The sequence below is a fragment of the Ambystoma mexicanum genome, chromosome 9, assembly GCF_040938575.1.
Source record: "Ambystoma mexicanum isolate Mex_15411 chromosome 9, UKY_AmexF1_1, whole genome shotgun sequence".
Classification (NCBI taxonomy): domain Eukaryota; kingdom Metazoa; phylum Chordata; class Amphibia; order Caudata; family Ambystomatidae; genus Ambystoma; species Ambystoma mexicanum.
The window spans coordinates 564858226-564882757 of record NC_090931.1 but is presented as its reverse complement, the minus strand read 5'-3'; the positions used below and the strand labels follow the sequence as shown (position 1 = coordinate 564882757).

General features: G+C 45.2%; 1 protein-coding gene across 3 annotated transcripts in view; it reads left to right on the top strand.

Annotated features, from left to right (window-relative positions):
- Nucleotides 1-24532, top strand: part of DOC2B (double C2 domain beta) — a 2325944-nt gene that overhangs the window by 1729517 nt on the left and 571895 nt on the right. For all 3 annotated transcript variants that reach the window (XR_011274629.1, XM_069615162.1, XM_069615163.1), the window contains one exon: nucleotides 1677-1803. Coding sequence is in view for 2 of the 3 variants with exons in the window: in XM_069615162.1 (XP_069471263.1) it covers nucleotides 1677-1803 (127 nt within the window). In the remaining variant the exon portion in view is untranslated. The remainder of the gene's footprint in view (nucleotides 1-1676; nucleotides 1804-24532) is intronic.

Here is a 24532-nt window from a genome sequence, read left to right as displayed (position 1 = left end):
AACCACAACTCTGAAACCTATATTGCAATAGACCTCGGCAGTGTTCATTATCGCTTGGGAAAATTACGCGCCCATACGTTATGCCCGAGGCAAATCTATAAGGCTATATATAGTACAGTTGCAGCCTGAATTGGTTTCATTGAGGCTGTGCGTCCCTTTCACATCTTGAATTCCATACCCGCAATTATCCACAAATAAAGCGACAGCAGAGCGAGAATCACTGCCGCTGTTTGTGTCTTCTGTGTAGTGTTCTGGTAATGGCTGCGGGACCTGTCTGTCCTCTGTACACCAGGTGAGCTGCTCGTAACAAGCTCTGCTCCCTGAAGCCTGAATGTTGAAGTGTGTTGAGAAGGCTGGAAGACGGCACATTTCAGAATCTTCTCATCAGTCCGAAAGCAAACCCTGGAAGGATTCCGTCTGCAAAGCCCACGCAGGGCTGTTGATGCCGTAGCTGCTCTATTGACATATATGGACCCTAACTAAGGCTGTCCTGGAGCAGGGGCATCTCCATTGTTTCAGTGCCCTGAGATTTGCTCGGCTTTCTCTTGATTGGCATCCTTCATGCTGGTGCTCTCCTCATCAGGTTCTGGCCTATGTGGCAATAGGGCAATGCCGAATTGCAGGCCCAACATGCTAGCGTGGGCCTGTTTTTTGGCCAAAGTGGGCCAGTTCCTGGTGAAAGTGGGCCAGTTAGCTGAGTTACTTCACTGTGCAGCTAGTATTTGTTACCAGCGTTACGGAACAAAAACGCTTTAACATGAAGCATTTGCATCACATTTTACACCAAAACAATTCTGTTCGGTTAAGTTCTATCCCTTCTTCCTCATCATTTCTTGAGTTCCTTTGCTCTTATTTCTGCCCTTTGTTTTGCGCCCTGATGCCTGCGGTCTCAGGCGCATTCTAAGTATACAAATAAATAAATAAAATAAATTGTACTACTCCAACAACCTGTAATAGGATAGTAAGGTGCACAACAGTGGCCCCAACGAACTCCACACTTGATGTTTGAACCTCATGTGCCTCTTTCTATGAATTCCATATTGGGTTAAGTAACAATTCTTTTTGTTGTAACCTGATCTATGTTATATAGTTCAATTGTATTATATTTAGCAATTAACCTTCTTTAAAGATTTATCTTCAGGGCCTGAAAAAAGATGTATACCACATGAGTCAAAGAGACATGTTCACATGCCAACATGCCCCATTCCGTTGCTTGTCTTTCCATTGTGGATATTTTAGTTCTGCTCCTACCATTATAATTCCAGGACTACATTTCCCAGAATGCAAAGAAAATAACAGGACTGCACAAGCATCTCCCGATAGAACTAGCCCTGCCGGCGTTCATGCACTTTGTGTCCTCCCACTTTGGTAAAGTGGCCTCGTTTGCAGCTTGTAGAACAGGCCTGGAGCACTGGGGGCACAGCTCCTGGTGGCACACCATTGGCGGCTGCTCAGTATTGTCTTTCTGTGGTACCAGCCTGCTTTGGATTTATCCACTGCCTGACATCACCAGAAAGAGCAATACCGTCATTAACCTCAGGCGGAAGTGTCAGAACAATGAGGTCAGACATTGAACGAATCGAACACACAAGTGAACATTGGGTTCTTCTTGTTGGAGATCATATTAGTCTGTTTTCCAGTTGTTTTTTTAAGCGTCTGTGTTTTTATACTTTCAGAATTTCAGTGTGTGATGAAGACAAATTCCGGCACAATGAATTCATCGGGGAGACCCGAATTCCTCTGAAGAAGCTGAAGCCCAACCAAACCAAGACGTTCAGCATCTGCCTGGAGAAGCAGCTGCCCGTGAGTATGCGCCACCGTTCACACCTAATGGCTCGGGAACATTTCCGGTTTTTAGCTTTCAGAACGGGATCCTGCAGGGCACTTTGATGCACTCAAGACTCACACTTATGATGTCATTTTATTGGTGACTAAATTTGAACGTACGTCACCCATGCAGCTCCACAGTGTATGCATTTCATGAAGGCATAGCTGAACATCGTAGCTTGTTTTTCATAGTTATTATTAAGCAATGAACCCAGAGCCGAGGGGGCATTACCTGACCGGTAATATACCCGCTTCATTAGGGGTTTATTGCTGTTAGCATCCCGACATGTTATCTTTTTTTTTCCAATTTCAGAAATAGCGTGTTTGCCATTTCTCAACTTGAAAGAAAACTACAAAAACAAGATGGTCACCATGGATCAGGGTGAAAGGAACTACACATAGTCCGTTCTCCCTTTTTATGGCGGCCATTGCAGCGTCAGGGATGTGCCAGGAACACTAGTGTTCCCGGGGCCGGCGAGGGACAAGGGAGCACCTGATAAGTGGGGCAGGGGCAGAAAAGGTGGGTGGGGGAAGGGGACACGGAAGAGCACAGGGTGTACTTACCTCAGTCCCTGCAGGGGAAGGTGGTGGCCTCCCATCCAAGGATGCACAGAGCGGGGGCTTTACCATGTGGTACATCCCCCGTTCTGAACCTCCTAATTGGCTCTGAGGCCGCCACACCCCCTGTGACGGGTACTAATTAATAAAACAAAGGTATCTTAATACTATTGGAAATTGTGCAGGAGTTAATAAACTATACACTAATCATTTGAAAAGTAGAATTATGATTTAGGGAGCTCCAAGAAATCTGAATATAAGTGAATGCAATGGTATCTGGAAAATATAAAATTGGGGAAGGTTACAGAATTACTTTACTTGGAATTTTGGCTTGGGACCCATATTTCAGAAGGAAGGAGTAATAAGAAAATGAAAACAAAAGCCTGAGCTGGAATGGCCTCTTCCAGAGGCTTTCAGAATAAATATGGAGGCTGCACCATATTACATTAAATGGAGGCTTGTAAAATGAAAGTGGTCCCTAGAATCCTCAATGGTATGAGGGCAAGTTGTAACTACTTCTAGACATGGTTGGGAATTCTGGAGGGATGACTAAGGAGACCCACTTTGGGAATGCCAAATTCAGTGCCCATTCAGTGGGTAAGTTTGGAGCTGGGCTTGATGTCCTAGAAACCTTATTGGAGCTCAGAACATTATTGCTCTCGATAGATATAAGGTTTGCAAAAACTAACATGAAACTGTGGCATATAAAAGAAATGTTAAATATTAAAAATAGTTTCAAGGGTCAATATGCAGATGTGATTCATAAAGGAAATTTAGCATAAATGGGATGAAGAAATCAACCAACATGATCTGGGAAGAATACTTAAAGAAATATAAAGTAAGGCATTAAAATGGGAAAATATGAGAGACGTTCACGATTTAAGAGATGAAAGATCTATAACAAGTATTTATAGAAATGCTGCAGACATATTTGATGTGCTCTTCATCTAGAGAGTATAGTCTGACATTTTTGGGAACACGTACTTAGTCTAAAATATTTGCTCAGAGTTGTTGATGCTGTAATACTAATTTGGAAACATTGAGACATTAATGTGTAAAATGTTTGAGAACAAAAGAAATGAGAAAAGATTTGTTTGGTCATTTCATACCTAACTTTGGCAGAAAAGTGGCTTTTATCCATAATGATGACGACTTCTGGAAGCGCACAATGGCAGGAAATCCTGTTTGATGGAAATTGTTGGAAAGGGGTAGAAAAAGAGATATCAAGCGAACTCTTAACATATTCGTGGGATTTTCAAGAAATAGTACCACAAAGGACATCTAAAGAGCAAGAGGGAACAAACCAAGTAATGTACTGATTTAATTAGGCTTTTAGTGTGATGAGTCATTATAGTGTTGTTTTAACAATAGAGAGATAGATTTGTATTTACATCTATCTGATGAACATGTAGATTATGTTTTTAGAAAAAGAAGATTCAATATTGGTGGTAGTAAATTATTCATGTTTTTTATGATGGAGATTTGGATGATTATACTATTTAGATTATATATTGCATTTGAAAGTTCTTTAAAGAATTGAGATAGAAAGTTTCCTGAAAATTGCAGCACAACAAATAAAAAACATCAAACAGCTAAAAATAACATTTCTACAAAGCCCAGTCATTATGATCATCCAAGTCCTAGGTCCACTATGAATTTTTTCAATCGAAAGGAAAATTGGCAATATGGCTCAAGGTTCTTGAGACACTGGCAGCCAGGGGGAGGGGGAAGGGGCGACCATACTTTAGCAAAAAACCCTGTGCAGGGGGAGCATTACCTGTTAGGCATTGCCCTGGGGTGGCAATTACAGGCCCCAGCAAAGCAAGGGACTTAACGATAGCCCTGGAGCATTTCTTGATCGAGTAATGCCCTGCCTACGAGGGGTTTATTGTAATTAGCATCCAAGCATGTCATATTGGTATGCTAATAGTTGTTTTTTTCAAGTTGCGAAATGACAAACAAGCTGTTTCTCAATTTGAAAAAAAACTACAATCCAAGATGGCCACCATGGAATAGGGAGAAAGGAACCACATGTAGGCGCTTCTCCCTTTCTTTAAGGGCCATTGCCACAACAGGGATGCACCGGGAACACTGGTGTTTCCAGCGCCGGCAAGTGTAAGAGGATTCAATTCAACAATACAGCTAAGTCAATGCCTAGTCTGGGATACTGAATGGAAACCATTATTGATATATGTTTATGTCCAGTTCATGAGTTCTGGATGACTACCCCTATATAACACCCCTCTCTTAGAATCCCCCTGACCCCACTGAGCCAAGAAGTAGTTCTGTTTTGCAAGTTTAAAAGGTTTATTTGAAAATAAAACAAAATATAGATACCACGCTTTTATAATAAATTAATAATCGATATCGCCCTTATAAATATAATGTTAATCAACAATGGGTAATCTGACACTAGCACACTTCTTTACAATCAATGAGGAGTTAGTATAGGATGGATAAAGTAGCAAAAATACTTTTATGATTTCAAGGGAAAAGCAATGAGGAATAAAATGCAGTACAGAAATACTTGATATGATTTTAGAAAAAGATAAGATAATCACTTTTTCTCTGGCAATTCACCCCCCTCCCCTATGCAATGTAAGAAATGGGGGTTCAGGGTGAGTGAGAGATACTTGGGCTGAGCTCAGGCTCACTTTAGCAATGATTCAGGGATGGTTATTAAGAGGCAAACAATTTTTTAGCAGAGGAAAGCAAAAAGCTGCTATCTTTTTACAGGTAAAGAAATCAAGCCAAATCGCAAATCGCGGCGAAATTCGCGAGTGTGTGAATCGTGATTAAGGCAAAAGTATAAGGAAAGTTGAACCAAGTTCCTAGGACAAACGGCTCCAGAGATATGAACGATTTTGTAAAGGTCGTTTTTCGGATTTAAAGTAAACTCAAAATGACAGGTGACAGCTTGCAGCTGCAGAATTGACAGGTGACAGTTGTGCAGCTTTAAAAATGGCAGATGACACGATTTCTAGGAGGCAGTTCTACTTAGTTTAAAATAGTTTGGATTAGATTATTTTAACTAAGAGATTGGTTCTGCACAGTTCTTCTAGGTACTCACAAGATATTTTGTGCAGGAATGGGCCTCGCCACGGATCTGGTCAGGTTTTGGACTGGACTCCGGTTCTGGTCTCGGCACTTCACAGCGATCTGGGTCACTGGTTCTGCTCACAGCGGTCTGGGTCAGCTCTGCTCTGCTGGTCTAGCCTCTCTAGATTCAGCAGCCTCTGGTTCTGGATACTGCTCTGCTTTCTGGTCCGGATCAAGTGGATTCTGGGTGTAACACTGCTTTCTGGGTACTGGCAAGAGTTCTTGGCAAAAGAATTCAGACAGCTCGCCCGGCTGTGGAAGAGTTTGCAAATGATTTTGAGGCCTGCTGACAAATACTTTTGCTTGCAGTGGGCCTTCTTTGTTTAAAGTTCTGTAGTCTCTGTTTAGCTTGGAAGTCTAAGTGTTGGATCTCTGGATGTGAAGTCGTCGGTCAGCATGCTCCGCAGCAAATGGAATTGAATGTCGCTACCTGTCCCAGCAGTCTCTTTTTATGTGTTTTGAAAATTGGTGTGTGCCTGGGCCTAGCTAAGCCTACCCCTCTCTACTTGTCATTGGCCCAATTCTCCCCTCTCCCATGAGTGGGGGAAGGAAATGGATTGTCATCATGATGAAGTCTCTTCATGGGTCAGAGGATACTCCCCTGGTCAGTTTGCCCACAAATCTATATTTGATTCAAATACATCCTTCCCAGATATACAATTTGTTGAAATTACATGTGCACATTATGTATTCCTTATGGTCCATGCTTGTCCGCCTCTGATCTTCCTGGGGGCTTGCATTAAAAAATGACAACATTTTGCACTTTTTAACTGGTTTTGCAATATCGGACATTTACCCAAAATTACACACATGTGCGCAAGGAGTATGGACATTAATTGATGAAGTGTCAGATTTTTAACATGCAGACATTTGGAGTGAGACCCTATTTTCCGCTAGCAACCCCCCAGAATACACTACAGGGTCCTAACGCCTCTCAAAATGTTCACAGAAAAATCACAAAAAGAATGATATTACTTATATAATTCTGACAAGTCCGCACTATGAGTTATCTATCTTTTTAAAATTATGCCCTGGTCAAAAAGGGGTGTGGCTTCCCACATCACATGGTGGAATAACTGGTTTATCCACTTCCCCCAAGCTCAGCTGCTAGCAGAGGCACTGCCCCTCCTAGTTTCCCCTAAGAGGAAGCCACTTTTACGACGCCCCCAATATAACATTTGCCTGAGTCCAGGACAGGCCTTTGTTCAACTCCCTGTAGTCCCCAGCTGCTCCACCCCTAATCTAATCAGAGAGGTAACAACTCCTTTTGGCCAGGGGCAGCAGGATGCAGCTAGGCCTGGGAAGAGTGGCTGAACAGGTTTCTCCTGTCGGGGGTAGTTGTCAGGCAGAATCCAGTTTCACTAAGCCAGGTTTCAGCTAAATGTCACTTTTTGTTCCCAGTTTTCTACATTCAAATCAAACTGACAATTTGTACCTATACATAAATAATTACTTCCTTCAAGTCATTTCAGAATATGGTTTTACATTCTTCCACCTCTTAGCAGGTCTTTCCTTGGTCTGGTTTTGTTTCATTTGTGCAGTTTTACACAAAAGTCTGGTGGTTTTAAAACGCCGGCTTTCTGATAGTGGTGAGTGCTGGTAATGCAACCATTTTTGGGATTAAGAAAATTAATTCCCCACAGTTCTAGGTTGCTTTTGGCATACAGCATTGCCCCTTTTGCAATGGTTTCAGGCTACTGTGTGTAGCCCAATGGTGGTTTTAGGCAGTGCCCTTCTCTGCCCACAACATAGGCAAAAATGGGTGGCAGCCTATTCTTCATGCATTTCCCTGTGCACTCTCTGAGGAGTTCTGGCCATCATGATGTTTTCCATGCCAGTACTGCACAGTTTTATTGTAGGGCTTGGATGCATGGGTAAAAACATCCCACAAGCCCCCCCCCCCTTGCGATGGCCATTCTGTCCTTTCTCAGATGGAACTCGCAAGATCTGGGATGTTCTCCTCATCTTCTTCCAATTCCATGGATGCCACAGTTCAGCATCTTTTCCTCCCTCCAGTCGATCAATCAGTTCTCCTTGCTGGTCCTGATGGGAGGATTGGGCGGTACCCTGGGCCCCTCGGGTCTCTGCTCCCGGTCCCCGGTCGTCCTCCTTGGTCAGTCTCCATGGTTTCATCTCTCCTAGGATGTTAAAGCAAAGCGGCAATACACATTCCTAGACATTTTTCCACCACTATTAATGGTGTGGCGAACATATACATTTTATGAATCAGAAGATATGAACATATACATTTTCTTTTTTAATTTAGGAGACAAGACATATATATATATACAAGGATCACATAATTTTATATGCTATATGTGGAATATTTTAGGGTTGGAACTGAATTACTCTGGAGCGGCCCCCTCTGGGATTCCAGCGATTCCTCCAGTTGTTGCAGAGTGTGCCTGGGATGGCAACACTGATTTATATGTACCCACTTGTCTTCCCCTTCCGCCAGACTGCCTTTGGGGATGCAGATCTTATAGGCAACAGGGGAGATCTTGTCTATAATTTCAAACGGTCCCTTCCATGTAGGCAAGAATTTTCGCTGTTTGGCCTGGTTCCTTTGGAAATTGTATAGATAGACCCGATCACCCACCTTATATTCCTTTCGGGTAGTTTTTAAATCATAGTGGGTCTTCATGCTCTCGGCTGATCTTTCTAGATTCCACTGAGCATAGGCAAAAGCATGTTGAAGGTGTTTTCTTAAATTCTCCACATACTCATGAGTTGTGGAGGCATTTATCAGTGTCTGCTCTTGGGTCCTGTAGAGCAAATGCTGGGGAAGCACCATCTTGCGTCCCGTCATCAACTCAAATGGTGACATTTTAGTTGCAGATGAAGGGGTAGATCTGATGGCCATTAGGACCAGAGGTAGTCGGATATCCCAACTTGGCCCAGAATCTGCCACAAACTTTTTAAAGATGCTCACAATGGTTCGGTTGTATCTCTCTACTGCCCCAGAAGAAGCTGGCCGGTAAGCAATATGTAGCTTTCTTTTGACCCCCAGTATCTCCCACATCTTTGTAATTACTTCACTGGTGAAGTGGCTACCTCTGTCTGACTCAATCCTTTGAGGTAGACCAAAATGGGAAAAGATGTGGTTAATCATCAGGGCAGCTGCTGTTTCTGCCTTGCAGTTTGGTGCCGGGAGACATTCCACCCACTTGGTAAACAAGCATGTAACGGTCAACATGTACTTGTTTCCTCTAGACGAGCGGATTACAGGGCCTACAAACTCGATTTGCAAATCTGACCATGGCAGTGTCATCCCCCTCTTTTGGAGAGGCACACAGTGTGTGAGGGATGATGGCTGAAATTGTGCACACACAAGACACCCCTTCAAGTATTGGTCGAGGTCCTGCCCCATGTGTGGCCAGTATGCAACCACTCTTAAGATTTCCAGTGTTGTGTGAAACCCCCTATGACCGGTGGTGGCCGCATCATGGGCGTGACTTAACATCAGGCTTCGGAATGAGGTAGGAACCACCCACTGATCATGGCCAGCTTTGGATTTCCTTACCAGCAAACCGTCTTGGATTCAGAACATTTTTGGACATTTCATCAACACTCTTAGGTCCTCTTTCCCAATGTAATCTGTGTCTGTCATGGGAAAGTTCTCAGGGTCCTCAAGGTGTTGGTAAAACTTACCAATAATTGGATCCCCCTTCTGAGCTGTAATCAAATCAGCATCAGGGGTCTCCTTGCTCCATTGGGCAGTTGAAAGATCATTGTGAGCATTTGTCTGGGACCTAGTGATCGCAGTGACCTGGATTTCCCCCAACAGGAACTCTATTTCTATTAGATCCCCTTGGATGGCCCCGGTTTTGGCCAGCTGATCAGCTAAGTCATTTCCAGTTTTGTCTGGTCCCTCTACTTTGGAATGACCCTTGTTCTTTTTCCAGTAGATGGTCATCCCATTCGATGTGACCAGATCATCAATATTTTGGATTAACTTCCCATGTTTCAGGGGTTTGTTATTAGCGCATAACATGCCTCTGGTTTTCCAGTTGACCAGGTGCTCCACAAACCCGTTCCGTACATAATCCGAATCTGTGATTATGACCAGTTCGTGCAGTTGATGCTGGACAGCAGTGAGGATGGCCTGATGCACAGCCATCAATTCTGCCACCTGACTACTTCTGGGACCAATTTTGTATCCACTTCTGGGACCAATTTTGTATCCAGCGGAGGGTTCTGGAAACTCCTTCACCGAGGCATTCCCTACGCCGGCCACCAGTTTTTTCTCCCCGTTGTTGTCAACATGGTACGAGCATCCATCCACATAGACAGTGGGCATTCCCTCACACTTGTCTTCTTCAAAGACTTTGTGTGGGGAATTAAGGTATGCCTCCATGTTGTCCTTGATTTTTAGACTTTCGTCCTCGAGACAGTTTTCTCTGGCACAATCATGCAAGTCAACTAGACCTTGCGCGAGGGGACTCTTCTTGTTTTGGCCATATCTGACCTCCACAGGAAAGCCTTGCATTGACAGAATCCAGGAAGTAATTCGGGAATTACTCACATTTCCGGCCCGGATTCTGTCACTTTGGAGATATTGCAGAGGCTGGTGTGGAGTCTCCACTATGATGTGTTCCCCCTGGATAAGCGGGTGGTAATTCTTCAATGCCCACACCATTGCCAGGAGTGCCTTCTCACAATCGTTGAATTTTTCCTCCACAGAGGATAAAGTTTTGCTCGCATAGGAGATTACTTTATTGACCTTGTCATGCTTTTGGTATAATACTGCCGTCAAGCACGTATTAGAGAACCCCGTCTCCAGGAAGAACTCCTTGTTTCTGACAGGGTAAGCTAGGCAAGGCGCTTGTGAGAGGCTTCTTTTGAGTTGTCTTACCGCCTCGGATTGTTCTGGACCCCATTCCCACTTGACCCCCCCACCTTCAAGAGATGAATCAGGGGTCTAGTGATCTCTGCGTAGCCTTCAATGAACTTTCTGCTGTAATTAGTCAGTCCAAGGAGGCTCCTTAGTTCCCGCAGAGTTGTGGGGTCTTTCAGTTTCTGGAGTGCTTCCATTTTCTTTTCTTGGGGACAGAGACCCTGAGGAGTAATCTCATGCCCCAAGAAATTAACACGGGTTCTACACCACTGTGCTTTCTGAAAGGAAAGTTTTGCTCTGGCGGCCCTCAACTGTGTCAGAACATAACGGATCTCCGCTATGTGTTCCTCCACAGATGAACTTTTGATGAGGACATCATCTACATAAGCCAGGTTACCCCTCGCACCCAGGTCGGGCATGGCCTTATGTAGGAAAATGTTGAATTCATTGCCGGAGTGGAGGTTTCCGAAGGGAGTCCGGGTCCAGGTGTACTGCTGGCCCCCAAAGGTAAAAGCCAGTTTGTATTGGTCCTCCCTACTGACAGGCACGGTCCAGTATCCATTGGTCAGGTCTATTGCAGTGAATACTTATGACCCTTGAATCTGGGCCAGCCCTTTGTCAATGTAGGGCAGAGGCCATCGGGAAGTATGGACCCGTTTGTTGAGCTCCCTAAGGTCAGCGCAGAGTCTCCACTGGCCGTTTGGCTTCAATATTCCCAGCACCGGATTATTGAAGGTGCTGTGTACTGGACGTATTATTCCCCGGGACTCAAGGTTCTTAATTATTTCAGTAAGGGACTCCATGGATGCGAGAGGCAAACGATATTGCTTCACAAATACTGGAGTCATTCCAGGGTCTGTGGGAATTGTTGTGGTGTGGATGTAGGTGCAACCACAGTCATATGAGTCTACCGCAAAGAGATCTTGGAAATCCAAGAAAACTTGTTTCAACTTTTGCTTCTGTTCCCGAATCACACAGGCATCAGCTAGGTTGACTCTCTCTTCCACCATCTGCCTGAAGCCTGGAAATACTTCTGGTTTGGCTATCTCAGCGGCCTCCTCCAGCTGGGTGGAGAAGTCCCTGGTCAGAGTGCTGATTTGGGCTGGAGGCTTCAGGTGGGAAAGGCAGTCCTCATGGACCTGGAAAATCACCTCATCCCTCCTGAAGTCACAAGTCACATCTTCCTTACCATAAGGGCAAGAAGTGTACACCAGGAAGTTCCCCCCATGCCGGGTGAAAATCCTGTCTGGTGTTGTATTGTCCTCACTGTCACTGTCAAAACAGTTCTTGGGGATTGGTCCTAACAGTTCATTTCCTAAATCAATGGAGAAATGTCGGTCATCAACCGCCATTCCAATAGTGGTGCCTGCGGCTAGAGTAATACTCTGTAAGTCGCTGTTATCCACCTCTATTGGAATGGTGTCATGTTCTACGTTGACTAATGGTGTTGGGTTTACCCCTAACCCTTGTTGTTGGAGAGAAACATTTAGATGAATATAAGCATCAGGGTTTTGCAATTTTTGTCCTCTTTTAACTTTCACTTCCAGGGAGAATTGTCGGGTCCTTTCTGGGATGGTGACTTCCTCTTTGATCTGAATTTCAACTGCATAAGGTAGCAATTGAGCTGACCTAAATGCTTTTTCTGGATCATCAAAGCCTATGGGATTATCCGCTAATCGGGACCAAGCTTTGAAGTTTATTAGGTCCAAACTAATGGCAAAGCGATTGAGAATGTCACTGCCTAAGTAAAAGGCGGCAGTGACGTCTCGCACGACCCAACAATTATGGACTATGCTCTTGTTGGCAATGGAGATTTTGAGCATACACCTGCTTGGCAGGAGATGTTTGTAATTAGGTGCTTCCAGGTCCATTTCCCATTTGTCTATCAGTTTGAATGTGGGAATGGCTGGATCTTTTGGGAGTTGGCGGAACATGGCTTCGCTGATGAAGCTCTTACCGTTGTTCACACACACTCGAGCGAGAACAGAGTCCTTCCCATCATTTAACTGAACAGGGATGAACAACTGCTCTCCAATTTGCTGAATATCAGCCAGGCTCTGAGCTGATTTCACATCTTTCTGGACTATAGGAGTGGGAGTTTCTGATTGTGGATTAGTAAAGAATTTCAGGGTGTTTCCTTCCAGTGTGGAATACCACCTTAAACTGGAAGGAAGGTTGATTTTCAGAAATAGAGAGGACCCCCCATCACCAGTCTGTTGTCCTACTGCTATTACCGTCACGTCTGGAGTTTGGTTGTTCTGGAAGTGAAATTCTACCTGGTCAGATTTTTGTTCAACCATGTGGCAGGTGCCATTTAAACTAACATGGTTGACACTCTGTTTTAATTTTATTGGTCGACTAGTCTGGGTCCAGAGGACCTTGTTTACGCAATCTATTAGGGGTGACAACCTTCTCAGGAGGTCATTCCCTAGTAAACAAGGGGTGCCCTCTGGAGTCACTACTATGACCGGGTGTTTCACCTTGTGTCGCCCAATTTTAATGTCCAAGTCTGCAGTCCCCTCAACGGGAATTTCCTTCCCGTCAAAGTTCTGCAGTTGTCCAGGAAGAGAGGTGAGAGGAATTCGGTAATTCTCCCCCCTTCCTGCACTTAGTTCCTCAAAGGCCCTTTTGGACAGAAGGGTAGCTTGGGATCCAGTGTCCACCAGTGCCAAAATTGTACCCTGCCTCTGTACTTGTACCGGGGCATAGTGTCTTCCCTCCTTCTCCTCAAGGGGGCACAGATAATGCACATTTTTGGACAACTGGTGGGCTAACTGTCTGGTTTTGGACATGGCGAGAGAAGAGATTTGGGCAGAATTCTGTGGAGAGTCTTGGGAATCTGAAAGAAAAAGTTGGCAACTGGAGATCAGAGCCATTGTGGGTTTGCCTGGTTCCGGTTCTGGGCCACCCCCCCTTTTTGGAGGCAGTCACCAGGATGGGTTTGAACCAGGGGATTTCGGTATTGTCGGTTCTGGGATGAGATGATGGGCGGCGGTAGCTCAGTCTCCACATCTCCCCAGTCTGAATTGGCATCCCTTGGGACCCATTTTTCCTTGGGAGGAGTTCCCCCATCTCTGAAGGAGAAGATCCTTTTCCCAGGATCTTCTGAGGATCCCTCTCCCTCAAATTAGAAGACCTGTACCTCCTCCACAAAGTGGGTCTGTTTGGGTCCTTTGTTTCTCCTACCTCCTCTCTGCTCCTTGGGTGGCAGACTTTCAGGAGTAGGAGATTTTGTTTCCGGTTCCTGGTTTTCCAGGGGCTGTTTACAAGTTGGGAAGGAAGCTTCCTCCAAGGCTTTACACCCCCCTTCCCCTTGTGCCTCCTCCCTGGGAACCGGTGGGTTATCAGGGTGCTGCCCCCGTCATTGTTCTGGAGCACCAGGTCCAGAGTTTGGGGCATTCTGCGGTGGCATGCTCATCTGAGGGTTCTGTTGAGCCCTCAGTATGTGACCCAGATCTCGTGCCATATTTTGGACCTGGCGCTCAAGTTGTGAAACCCGCTCAGGCTGATACGGGGCTCTATTTTCTCCCCTGGGCTGATCCCGGGAAGGGTAGCTATCCCTTCTCTGGTAGTACCCCTGGTTGGGAAGATTTTGGTACCCCTCCACCCTTGGCCTCCCCTCTCCCGGATTAGGTTGTCTGGGCTCAGGGAATTGGGGAAAGAAGGATGGATGGTTTTGGGGTTGGAAATTGGGTGGATACCTGGGAAAAAAGTTCTGCCCAGGATTTGGAGAATTTCTGCCCTCCTGTGGGAAGTTGGGAGAGAAGTTCCCTGGGTTAGGTGCTTGGCTGGATCCCCCCCTTGGGCTGGAGGAGTCCACACATAACCCAGGATTGGTTGGTTTCCCTTGTAGAGGGGACTTACATAGTCAGGCGAGCGGGGGACCCCATTTGTGTGACTACCTCCTCGACTCCCTGTCTGTGACTGGCCCAATGGCCTTCTGGGCTGTGAATTATTTGGTGCAGGCAGGTTTTTAGGCCCCCCCATCTCCAAATCTAAAACTGGGGCAACCTTTACCTCTGCCACCTTGGCAGCAGCAGGGGTGCTGTTGGTTTTGGGGTTTTCCGGCGCGTTATTTTTATTTTCGATAGGCTTCTGCACCTCATAGATCCGGGTAGCCTGTTCAATTACCCAGTCTAAAGATCTTTTCTCATGAAAATCTCTCACGAGCTGGGTCATTATGTATTTGGGTAAGGCATGGAAAAACGTATTGATAAATTCTCTGCTATCCGTGCGCACCCTTCTGGTGGTCTGCGCAAAAGCACGTTTTAATTCTTGCACAAACTCTTGTGGGGCCTGATCCTCCCCACATTGCAAATTGTAGGCTGCCTTGCGAGCCTCTTGAGGATTTCTGTGAACAGAAAAATGTTTCAAGATGGCTGCCTTATAGGTGGACCATCTTAAATGATTTTGGTCCTCCAGCCCCGCAAAGAAACTGGAGTATTCTGGGGAGAATGTCCATTTGACATACTGGATGCAGCTACTGCTGTCCTTCAAATGGAAAGTCTCCATCATTTGCTCATAGAGCTCCAAGTGTTCCCTAACGGAATAATTGGCGTTCTTATGATAAGGAGTGATGACACTCCTGATTGCCTTTATTTGTTTCAATGGGTCCTTAAGCAATGCCCTTTTTGCCTTATTGGCCTTTTTGGTTCGGGTAACCCTGGTCCATTCATCCTCCGACTCAGAAGCGCTGCTCCCAGAGGTGCCCGTCTGATCTTCCCGATTTTCCCAGATTCTGCGAGCCTGGGAATGGCTGGCAGAATGTGGGGACCTGGTCTCCTGTGTCCTGTAATGCTCAGAGGAGTCTTCAGACCCCTCCTTGCTGCCAGGATTTGATGGGTACTCCCCCCACTGACCTAACTGGGCAGAGGTTTTCAGGATGCCCTTAATGGGACTACTCTCCCGGGGTTCCCCACTAAATTGCACAGTGCTTGGGTGCCCATACCCGGATGCCCGCCCATCCATTCCTGGGAGGTACTGGCCTATGAGCCCCATACTTCTAGCTGGATAGTAATCTGCCATCTCCGTGGCCCTGGGCTCATGTGCACGAGGGGACATGGGGGTGGCAGAGTCCAGGGACTGGGAGAGATGAAGGCCTCTGGTACTAGGGCTCCTGAGGTTATGCTCAGGAGTTTCTCTTTCCCAGCGAACCTCATCTCTATCCGCCCCTGCTTCCTGTTGCAATGCAAGAGCCTGCGCTTTCAGGTCCTCAGTTAAGGCCTTACTAGACTCTATCAGTCTCTCCTGCATGGATACCAGTTGCTGGAGCCTATCATTGTGATGACAGAGAGCCTCATTTTCTCTCTGTGCCTCCTGATTGGTCCTGGAGTACTGGGCCAGTCTCTGCTGCAGGAGGGTTACCTCCTCAGTCCCATCCCTACTGGCCTGCTCCTTTCTTGCCAGAGCCTCCTCCACCCTCCTGGTGTGCTCTAACAAGTTCTGGTGTTCTTTTTGGAGGTCATCCAGTCCCTGGAGGGCCAGGTGATTTTCTTCCATTTTCCTTTTTAAGTGGCAGACTTCCTGGCCTAAGGTATCCCTTTCCTGACTAAGAGCCTGCATCTGTGCCGCCAGGTCGTCCCTTTGCCTTTGGAAGGCACCAGCTTTCTGGCGCTCCTGGTCAAACTCTGCCTGGGTATCCAGGTCTTTCAAAATCAGTTTATTGCTCTCTACCTTCTCCCTATGTAGGTGGCTTTGCAGGGTGACTACCTGCTCGGCACATGCCCTATTGAAATCTAATTGTTGCTCCAGCTTTTTCTGGCTCTGCAGTAGAGAGTCCAAACCTTCTTGGTACTCCTTCTGCAAGGCCAGAAATCTGGTATCCTAGTCCGCCTTTTCCTGTTGCAGCACATCCATATCCTCCTTTATTTTAGTGATGTACTGTCTGCTGTCCTTTTCTGACTCCTGGCTCCTGAGCAGCCTCTGCTCAGAAGAGTCCAGATCAGATTGGGCCTTCTCTAACGCCATCTGTTGCCTATTTGCCAGATCTTGGCCTTCAGCACATTTGTCCTGCATGGCTCCCATATATAGATACAAATATGCCGCTATCCTGGCAATCTTATTATGTTCATCTTTGGCTTTTAGGGCCATATATAGTTCACTCAGGGCCACATGTAGGGGACCCTGATCTCCTCATATATCTGACCCTGTTTCAGTGACCTGTTGCGCGATTGCCTGCAACCAGACCGTTTGGTCCTGATGAGTCCACTCACCTCTCACAAATAGCTTATGTAAGAAGTGCTCTCTGGCTATTTTCATATCTACCAAGGTCGTCATTCTGGAATTTGAGTTCCTTCCTGACTTACAGAAGTTTGTATTTTATTTTGCAAAACAGACCGTTTCCTTAGAGCGTTCCTTTGAGGAGTGCTTTACAGCGTAACACAGCGTGGTGATCCGACCGGATATGTGTATCTGGTCAGCTGGCACACTGTATTAATCTGCACAAATGGTAAATCTAACCCAGAATATCCCGGCTCGAGCCCCCAATTTGTAAGAGGATTCAATTCAACACTGCAGCTAAGTCAATGCCTAGTCTGGGATACTGAATGGAAACCCTTATTGATATATCTTTATGTCCAGTTCATGAGTTCTGGATGACTACCCCTATATAACACCCCTCTCTTAGAGTCCCCCTGACCCCACTGAGCCAAGAAGTAGTTCTCTTTTGCAAGTTTAAAAGGTTTATTTGACAAATAAAACAAAATATAGATACCACGCTTTTATAATAAATTAATAATCGATATCGCCCTTATAAATATAATGTTAATCAACAATGGGTAATCTGACACTAGCACACTTCTTTATAATCAATGAGGAGTTAGTATAGGATGGATAAAGTAGCAAAAATACTTTTATGATTTCAAGGGAAAAGCAATGAGGAATAAAATGCAGTACAGAAATACTTGATATGATTTTAGCAAAAGATAAGATAATCACTTTTTCTCTGGCAATTCACCCCCCTCCCCTATGCAATGTAGGAAATGGAAGGAGATGGAAGTAACACACACAGTTCTCAGGAATGCAATCAAATACAATACGAAATTCAATTCCCATCCCAGCAAGCTTAGAGAAAACCGGTATGAGTTTTAAAACACAGGCCCAAGTGCTTTGAATGTGGTGGCAATGAAGTGAGAAATATGCTGAAAATGCTTTTAATTCCCTTTAGGAGGTTCAGGGTGAGTGAGAGATACTTGGGATGAGCTCAGGCTCACTTTAGCAATGATTCAGGGATGGTTATTAAGAGGCAAACAAATTTTTAGCAGAGGAAAGCAAAAAGCTGCTATCTTTTTACAGGTAAAGAAATCAAGCCAAATCGCAAATCGCGGCAAAATTCGTGAGTGCGTGAATCGTGATTACGGCAAAAATATAAGGAGTAAGTAGCAAGTCTGGTGTTCTTTTTGGAGGTCATCCAGTCCCTGGAGGGCCAGGTGATTTTCTTCCATTTTCCTTTTTAAGTGGCAGACTTCCTGGCCTAAGGTATCCCTTTCCTGACTAAGAGCCTGCATCTGTGCCGCCAGGTCGTCCCTTTGCCTTTGGAAGGCACCAGCTTTCTGGCGCTCCTGGTCAAACTCTGCCTGGGTATCCAGGTCTTTCAAAATCAGTTTATTGCTCTCTGCCCTCTCCCTATGTAGGTGGCTTTGCAGGGTGACTACCTGCTCGGCACATGCCCCATTGAAATCTAATTGTTGCTCCAGCTTTTTCTGGCTCTGCAGTAGGGAGTCCAAACCTTCTTGGTACTCCTTCTGCAAGGCCAGAAATCTGGTATCCTAGTCCGCCTTTTCCTGTTGCAGCACATCCATATCCTCCTTTATTTTAGTGATGTACTGTCTGCTGTCCTTTTCTGACTCCTGGCTCCTGAGCAGCCTCTGCTCAGAAGAGTCCAGATCAGATTGGGCCTTCTCTAACGCCATCTGTTGCCTATTTGCCAGATCTTGGCCTTCAGCACATTTGTCCTGCATGGCTCCCATATATAGATACAAATATGCCGCTATCCTGGCAATCTTATTATGTTCATCTTTGGCTTTTAGGGCCATATATAGTTCACTCAGGGCCACATGTAGGGGACCCTGATCTCCCCATATATCTGACCCTGTTTCAGTGACCTGTTGCGCGATTGCCTGCAACCAGACCGTTTGGTCCTGATGAGTCCACTCACCTCTCACAAATAGCTTATGTAAGAAGTGCTCTCTGGCTATTTTCATATCTACCAAGGTCGTCATTCTGGAATTTGAGTTCCTTCCTGACTTACAGAAGTTTGTTTTTTAATTTGCAAAACAGACCGTTTCCTTAGAGCGTTCCTTTGAGGCGTGCTTTACAGCGTAACACAGCGTGGTGATCCGACCGGATATGTGTATCTGGTCAGCTGGCACACTGTATTAATCTGCACAAATGGTAAATCTAACCCAGAATATCCCGGCTCGAGCCCCCAATTTGTAAGAGGATTCAATTCAACACTGCAGCTAAGTCAATGCCTAGTCTGGGATACTGAATGGAAACCCTTATTGATATATCTTTATGTCCAGTTCATGAGTTCTGGATGACTACCCCTATATAACACCCCTCTCTTAGAGTCCCCCTGACCTCACTGAGCCAAGAAGTAGTTCTCTTTTGCAAGTTTAAAAGGTTTATTTGACAAATAAAACAAAATATAGATACCACGCTTTTATAATAAATTAATAATCGATATCGCCCTTATAAATATAATGTTAATCAACAATGGGTAATCTGACACTAGCACACTTCTTTATAATCAATGAGGAGTTAGTATAGGATGGATAAAGTAGCAAAAATACTTTTATGATTTCAAGGGAAAAGCAATGAGGAATAAAATGCAGTACAGAAATACTTGATATGATTTTAGCAAAAGATAAGATAATCACTTTTTCTCTGGCAATTCACCCCCCTCCCCTATGTAATGTAGGAAATGGAAGGAGATGGAAGTAACACACACAGTTCTCAGGAATGCAATCAAATACAATACGAAATTCAATTCCCACCCCAGCAAGCTTAGAGAAAACCGGTATGAGTTTTAAAACACAGGCCCAAGTGCTTTGAATGTGGTGGCGATGAAGTGAGAAATATGCTGAGCTCAGGCTCACTTAAGCAATGATTCAGGGATGGTTATTAAGAGGCAAACACATTTTTAGCAGAGGAAAGCAAAAAGCTGCTATCTTTTTACAGGTAAAGAAATCAAGCCAAATCGCAAATCGGTTCTAGGTTCGTTGGAAAGCTGAGATTCTAAGCTTTCAGAGGAAAGTTGAACCAAGTTCCTAGGACAAACGGTTCCAGAGATATGAACGATTTTGTAAAGGTTGTTTTTCGGATTTAAAGTAAACTCAAAATGACAGGTGACAGCTTGCAGCTGCAGAATTGACAGGTGACAGTTGTGCAGCTTTAAAAATGACAGATGACACGATTTCTAGGAGGCAGTTCTACTTAGGTTAAAATAGTTTGGATTAGATTATTTTAACTAAGAGATTGGTTCTGCACAGTTCTGCTAGGTACTCACAAGATATGTTGTGCAGGAATGGGCCTCGCCACGGATCTGGTCAGGTTTTGGACTGGACTCCAGTTCTGGTCTCGGCACTTCACAGCGATCTGGGTCACTGGTTCTGCTCACAGCGGTCTGGGTCAGCTTTGCTCTGCTGGTCTAGCCTCTCTGGATTCAGCGGACTCTGGTTCTGGATACTGCTCTGCTTTCCGGTCCGGATCAAGTGGATTCTGGGTGTAACACTGCTTTCTGGGTACTGGCAAGAGTTCTTGGCAAAAGAATTCAGACAGCTCGCCCGGCTGTGGAAGAGTTTGCAAATGATTTTGAGGCCTGCTGACAAATACTTTTGCTTGCAGTGGGCCTTCTTGGTTCAAAGTTCTGTAGTCTCTGTTTAGCTTGGAAGTCTAAGTGTTGGATCTCTGGATGTGAAGTCGTCGGTCAGCATGCTCTGCAGCAAATGGAATTGAATGTCTCTACCTGTCCCAGCAGTCTCTTTTTATGTGTTTTGAAAATGGGTGTGTGCCTGGGCCTAGCTAAGCCTGCCCCTCTCTACTTGTCATTGGCCCAATTCTCCCCTCTCCCATGAGTGGGGGAAGGAAATGGATTGTCATCATGATGAAGTCTCTTTATGGGTCAGAGGATCCTCCCCTGGTCAGTTTGCCCACAAATCTATATTTGATTCATATACATCCTTCCCAGATATACAATTTGTTGAAATTACATGTGCACATTATATATTCCTTATGGTCCATGCTTGTCCGCCTCTGATCTTCCTGGGGGCTTGCATTCAAAAAATGACAACATTTTGCGCTTTTTAACTGGTTTTGCAATATCGGACATTTACCCAAAATTACACACATGTGCGCAAGGAGTATGGACATTAATTGATGAAGTGTCAGATTTTTAACATGCAGACATTTGGAGTGAGACCCTATTTTCCGCTAGCAACCCCCCAGAATACACCACAGGGTCCTAACGCCTCTCAAAATGTTCACAGAAAAATCACAAAAAGATTGATATTACTTATAAAATTCTGACAAGTCCGCACTATGAGTTATCTATCTTTTTAAAATTATGCCCTGGTCAAAAAGGGGTGTGGCTTCCCACATCACATGGTGGAATAACTGGTTTATCCACTTCCCCCAAGCTCAGCTGCTAGCAGAGGCACTGCCCCTCCTAGTTTCCCCTAAGAGGAAGCCACTTTTACGACGCCCCCAATATAACATTTGCCTGAGTCCAGGACAGGCTTTAGTTCAACTCCCTGTAGTCCCCAGCTGCTCCACCCCTAATCTAATCAGAGAGGTGACAACTCCTTTTGGCCAGGGGCAGCAGGATGTCAGGCCATGCCTGGGAAGAGTGGCTGAACAGGTTTCTCCTGTCGGGGGTAGTTGTCAGGCAGAATCCAGTTTCACTAAGCCAGGTTTCAGCTAAATGTCACTTTTTGTTCCCAGTTTTCTACATTCAAATCAAACTGACAATTTGTACCTATACATTAAATAATTACTTCCTTCAAGTCATTTCAGAATATGGTTTTACATTCTTCCACCTCTTAGCAAGTCTTTCCTTGGTCTGGTTTTGTTTCATTTGTGCAGTTTTACACAAAAGTCTGGTGGTTTTAAAACGCTGGCTTTCTGATAGTGGTGAGTACTGGTAATGCAACCATTTTTGGGATTAAGAAAATGAATTCCCCACAGTTCTGGGTTGCTTTTGGCAATCAGCATTGCCCCTTTTACAATGGTTTCAGGCTACTGTGTGTAGCCCAATGGTGGTTTTAGGCAGTGCCCTTCTGTGCACACAACATAGGCAAAAATGGGTGGTAGCCTATTCTTCATGCATTTCCCTGTGCACTCTCTGGGGAGTTCTGGCCATCGTGATGTTTTCCATGCCAGTACCACACAGTTTTATTGTAGGGCTTGGATGCATGGGTAAAAACATCCCACACAAGGGACATGGGAGCACCAGGTAAGTGGGTGGGGGTAAATATATGTAGTATGTAACAGGGGGCTGTGGGGTTGGGAGGTGAGGATAATCAGTTGCATGGGAGTGCCGGGGCGCACTTATCTCGGTCCCAGCAGAGCAAGATGGCTGCCTCCTGCTCTGTGGCACCTCAGAATGTGGGCATGTGGTAAAGCCCCCGTTCTGATCCTCCTGATTGGCTGGGAGGCCGCGACCCCCATGCCAGGTACTAATATAGCTTTCCCCCTGAACTTGGAACACAACACTACAATGCCTCAGAAGAAAATACACTGCCCTGTACCTGAAAAGACACTGACATAGACTGCCCAATTCCTCAGAAAACATCGATATATACTGCCTCATAACTCAGAAGTCATTGACGTACATTGCCCCATACCCCTAAAGACATTGATGTACACTGCCCCAAACATCAAAAGACATTGACATCCATTACCCCATAATTCAAAAGACATTGACATACACTCCCCCAAACCGCTAAAGAGATTGATATACACTGCCCCATATCCCAAGACATTATGACCCTCATTGTAGGTTTGCTGGTATCCTGACGGGATACCGGCAAACTGACCTACCATTTCCACTGCCCGATATCCCGTAATTACCGGGATGTTATAGGTGGCAGAAACGGCAGTAAATCCCCATTCCATTGAGTCCTATAGGACTCCATGGAGGGGATTGCAGGTGCTACCGACAGTATTTTGCCTGCGGGGCCTTATTTACCTCCAGCTCTTGGCTGAAGGTAAATCAGTGATCCCTGCCGGCAAACTTGAAGTTTTGCGGTGCAGTAAAAGTGCCGGTCAGGAAATTAACAACACTACACCGCAAAACTTGTAATGAGGCCCATTGACATACACTGCCCCATAACTCAGAAAGCATTGACATACAATGTCCCATAACTCGGAAAATATTTTCATACACGGCACCATACCACAGAAGACATTGAAATGGACTGCCCCATACCTCTCAAGACATTGACGTACAGTGCCTCATAGCTCAGAAGGCATTGACGTACACTGCCTCATACCTCAGAAGGCAAAACCTGGATTAAATCAGTCAGGTACCTGCCAGAGACAGAGGTTCACGGCAGAGCATATACTGTGCAAGCCCAGCCCAGCTTATAAGAGAATGATGTTTGTTAAATGGCACTTTATGATGGATACTTCCGATTGGTAAACACACTATTAACAGGTGTTACTGTGACTGCATTTTATTGCACTCAGTTTATTGGTCACTGTAGCATGAAGGGCTGACTTGGCCCTATCATGGTGCAAAGCTGTACATTCAGGTCATCCAAGGATCTGTGGAGTGAGCGCTTAACTCACTGAGCTACCTATCTAGCAAAGAGCTTCGTTGTTCCACCATGTTTTCAGTGCTTGAGAGAAAGGCACATTTTTGGCAACATATACGCTTGGTTCTGTGGCGTCTTACCGCAGCATTGACCGTGGGTATCCTGCCCTACCCTACCCCTGTAATAACGGCAGACTGGGCAACTGAGGGTGAACCCTTTGGCCAATGTAAAGACAGGAAGCTCAGTCTCTCCTAAATCTCTCTAGATCTGTATTCTGAGCTGTCCAAGTCCTTCCACACTTCAGAAGGTTAATAGGACTGTGTTCTGGCAATGGGTTATTAGTGGCCTGGTCCCTTTTCCCGCTCGTACAATCCATTCAGTCGTTTTTTTAGCTACTATACTGCCTCCAAAATCATTTTGAGGGTGAAATGTACGAAGCACCCCTTTCATGTATCCATCCAATTCCGTATCCTAAAAGCACTTGCATCTTTGAGTTCTCTACAAAAATAGGCATCCCAAATAACATGCCATTATTCATTCTGGCTCTGTAATACTTCACCTTGCATACCCATCTGCAAGAAAATTAATCAATTCGTGATTCAATGACCGAAAATGTCTGATGTTTCAAAATACATTTTTGCAAACCTGATCCATCACCGTCAGTTTCTCTTCCCATTGCTTTGGTTGAGTCCCGTCGTGCGTCATTTTCATCTTCCCTACCTGTATCTTTCACTATCCACTTTACCTCCTGCCAACCCACTATCACGCTCAGCCCACCTCTGTCTAACGTCGCTTCTTGCAGTTAACGATGTCAATTTCTTTCCACCTACTTTTTATTAAGCTGCGGTTGAACTGCACACCTGTCAGTCTCATTCCTCCTATTGTCTACTGCAGACCAATTGTCTATGTGATTAATCATGCATCTGAATACTGTTGATCTGCTGGATTTGGCTTTGTCTACTGTATTTGCATCTGGCTTGGTCAGCCTATATTTTGTTGTTCTGTCTACCTGAATATCTCATGAGGCCTATCACTCTCTACTGTAGGTCTGCCCACCTACTACTGTAGCTCAACCCACTTGCCTATCTCATTCAGCCTACCTCTGTCTACTCTGGTGAAGCCCACTTCTTATCTATCTTGCCCTTTCTCTGAAGGCCTACGGTATCCTTGTCCATCTAATTTATTATAACAGAATCCCTTTGCAGTAGCTATTGCTTCCTTCTCTCTTTTATGAGCCTCCTCTGTGCAGTGTTCAGTAGCCCCTTTTAACCCATTGACTGTCTATCTGTTGCTTTTGGATTCATCAATACTCAGCTCCCGCCACCTATCCATTTCACCATCCTGCTGTCTTCAAATTCCTTCAAGAGCTCACTCCCTCTACCTACCAAACACTAACTCTCGCTACTCTCACCTTTCCACCTTTGGTTGCTTTTCGCTCCCTAATCTCTCTGTCACC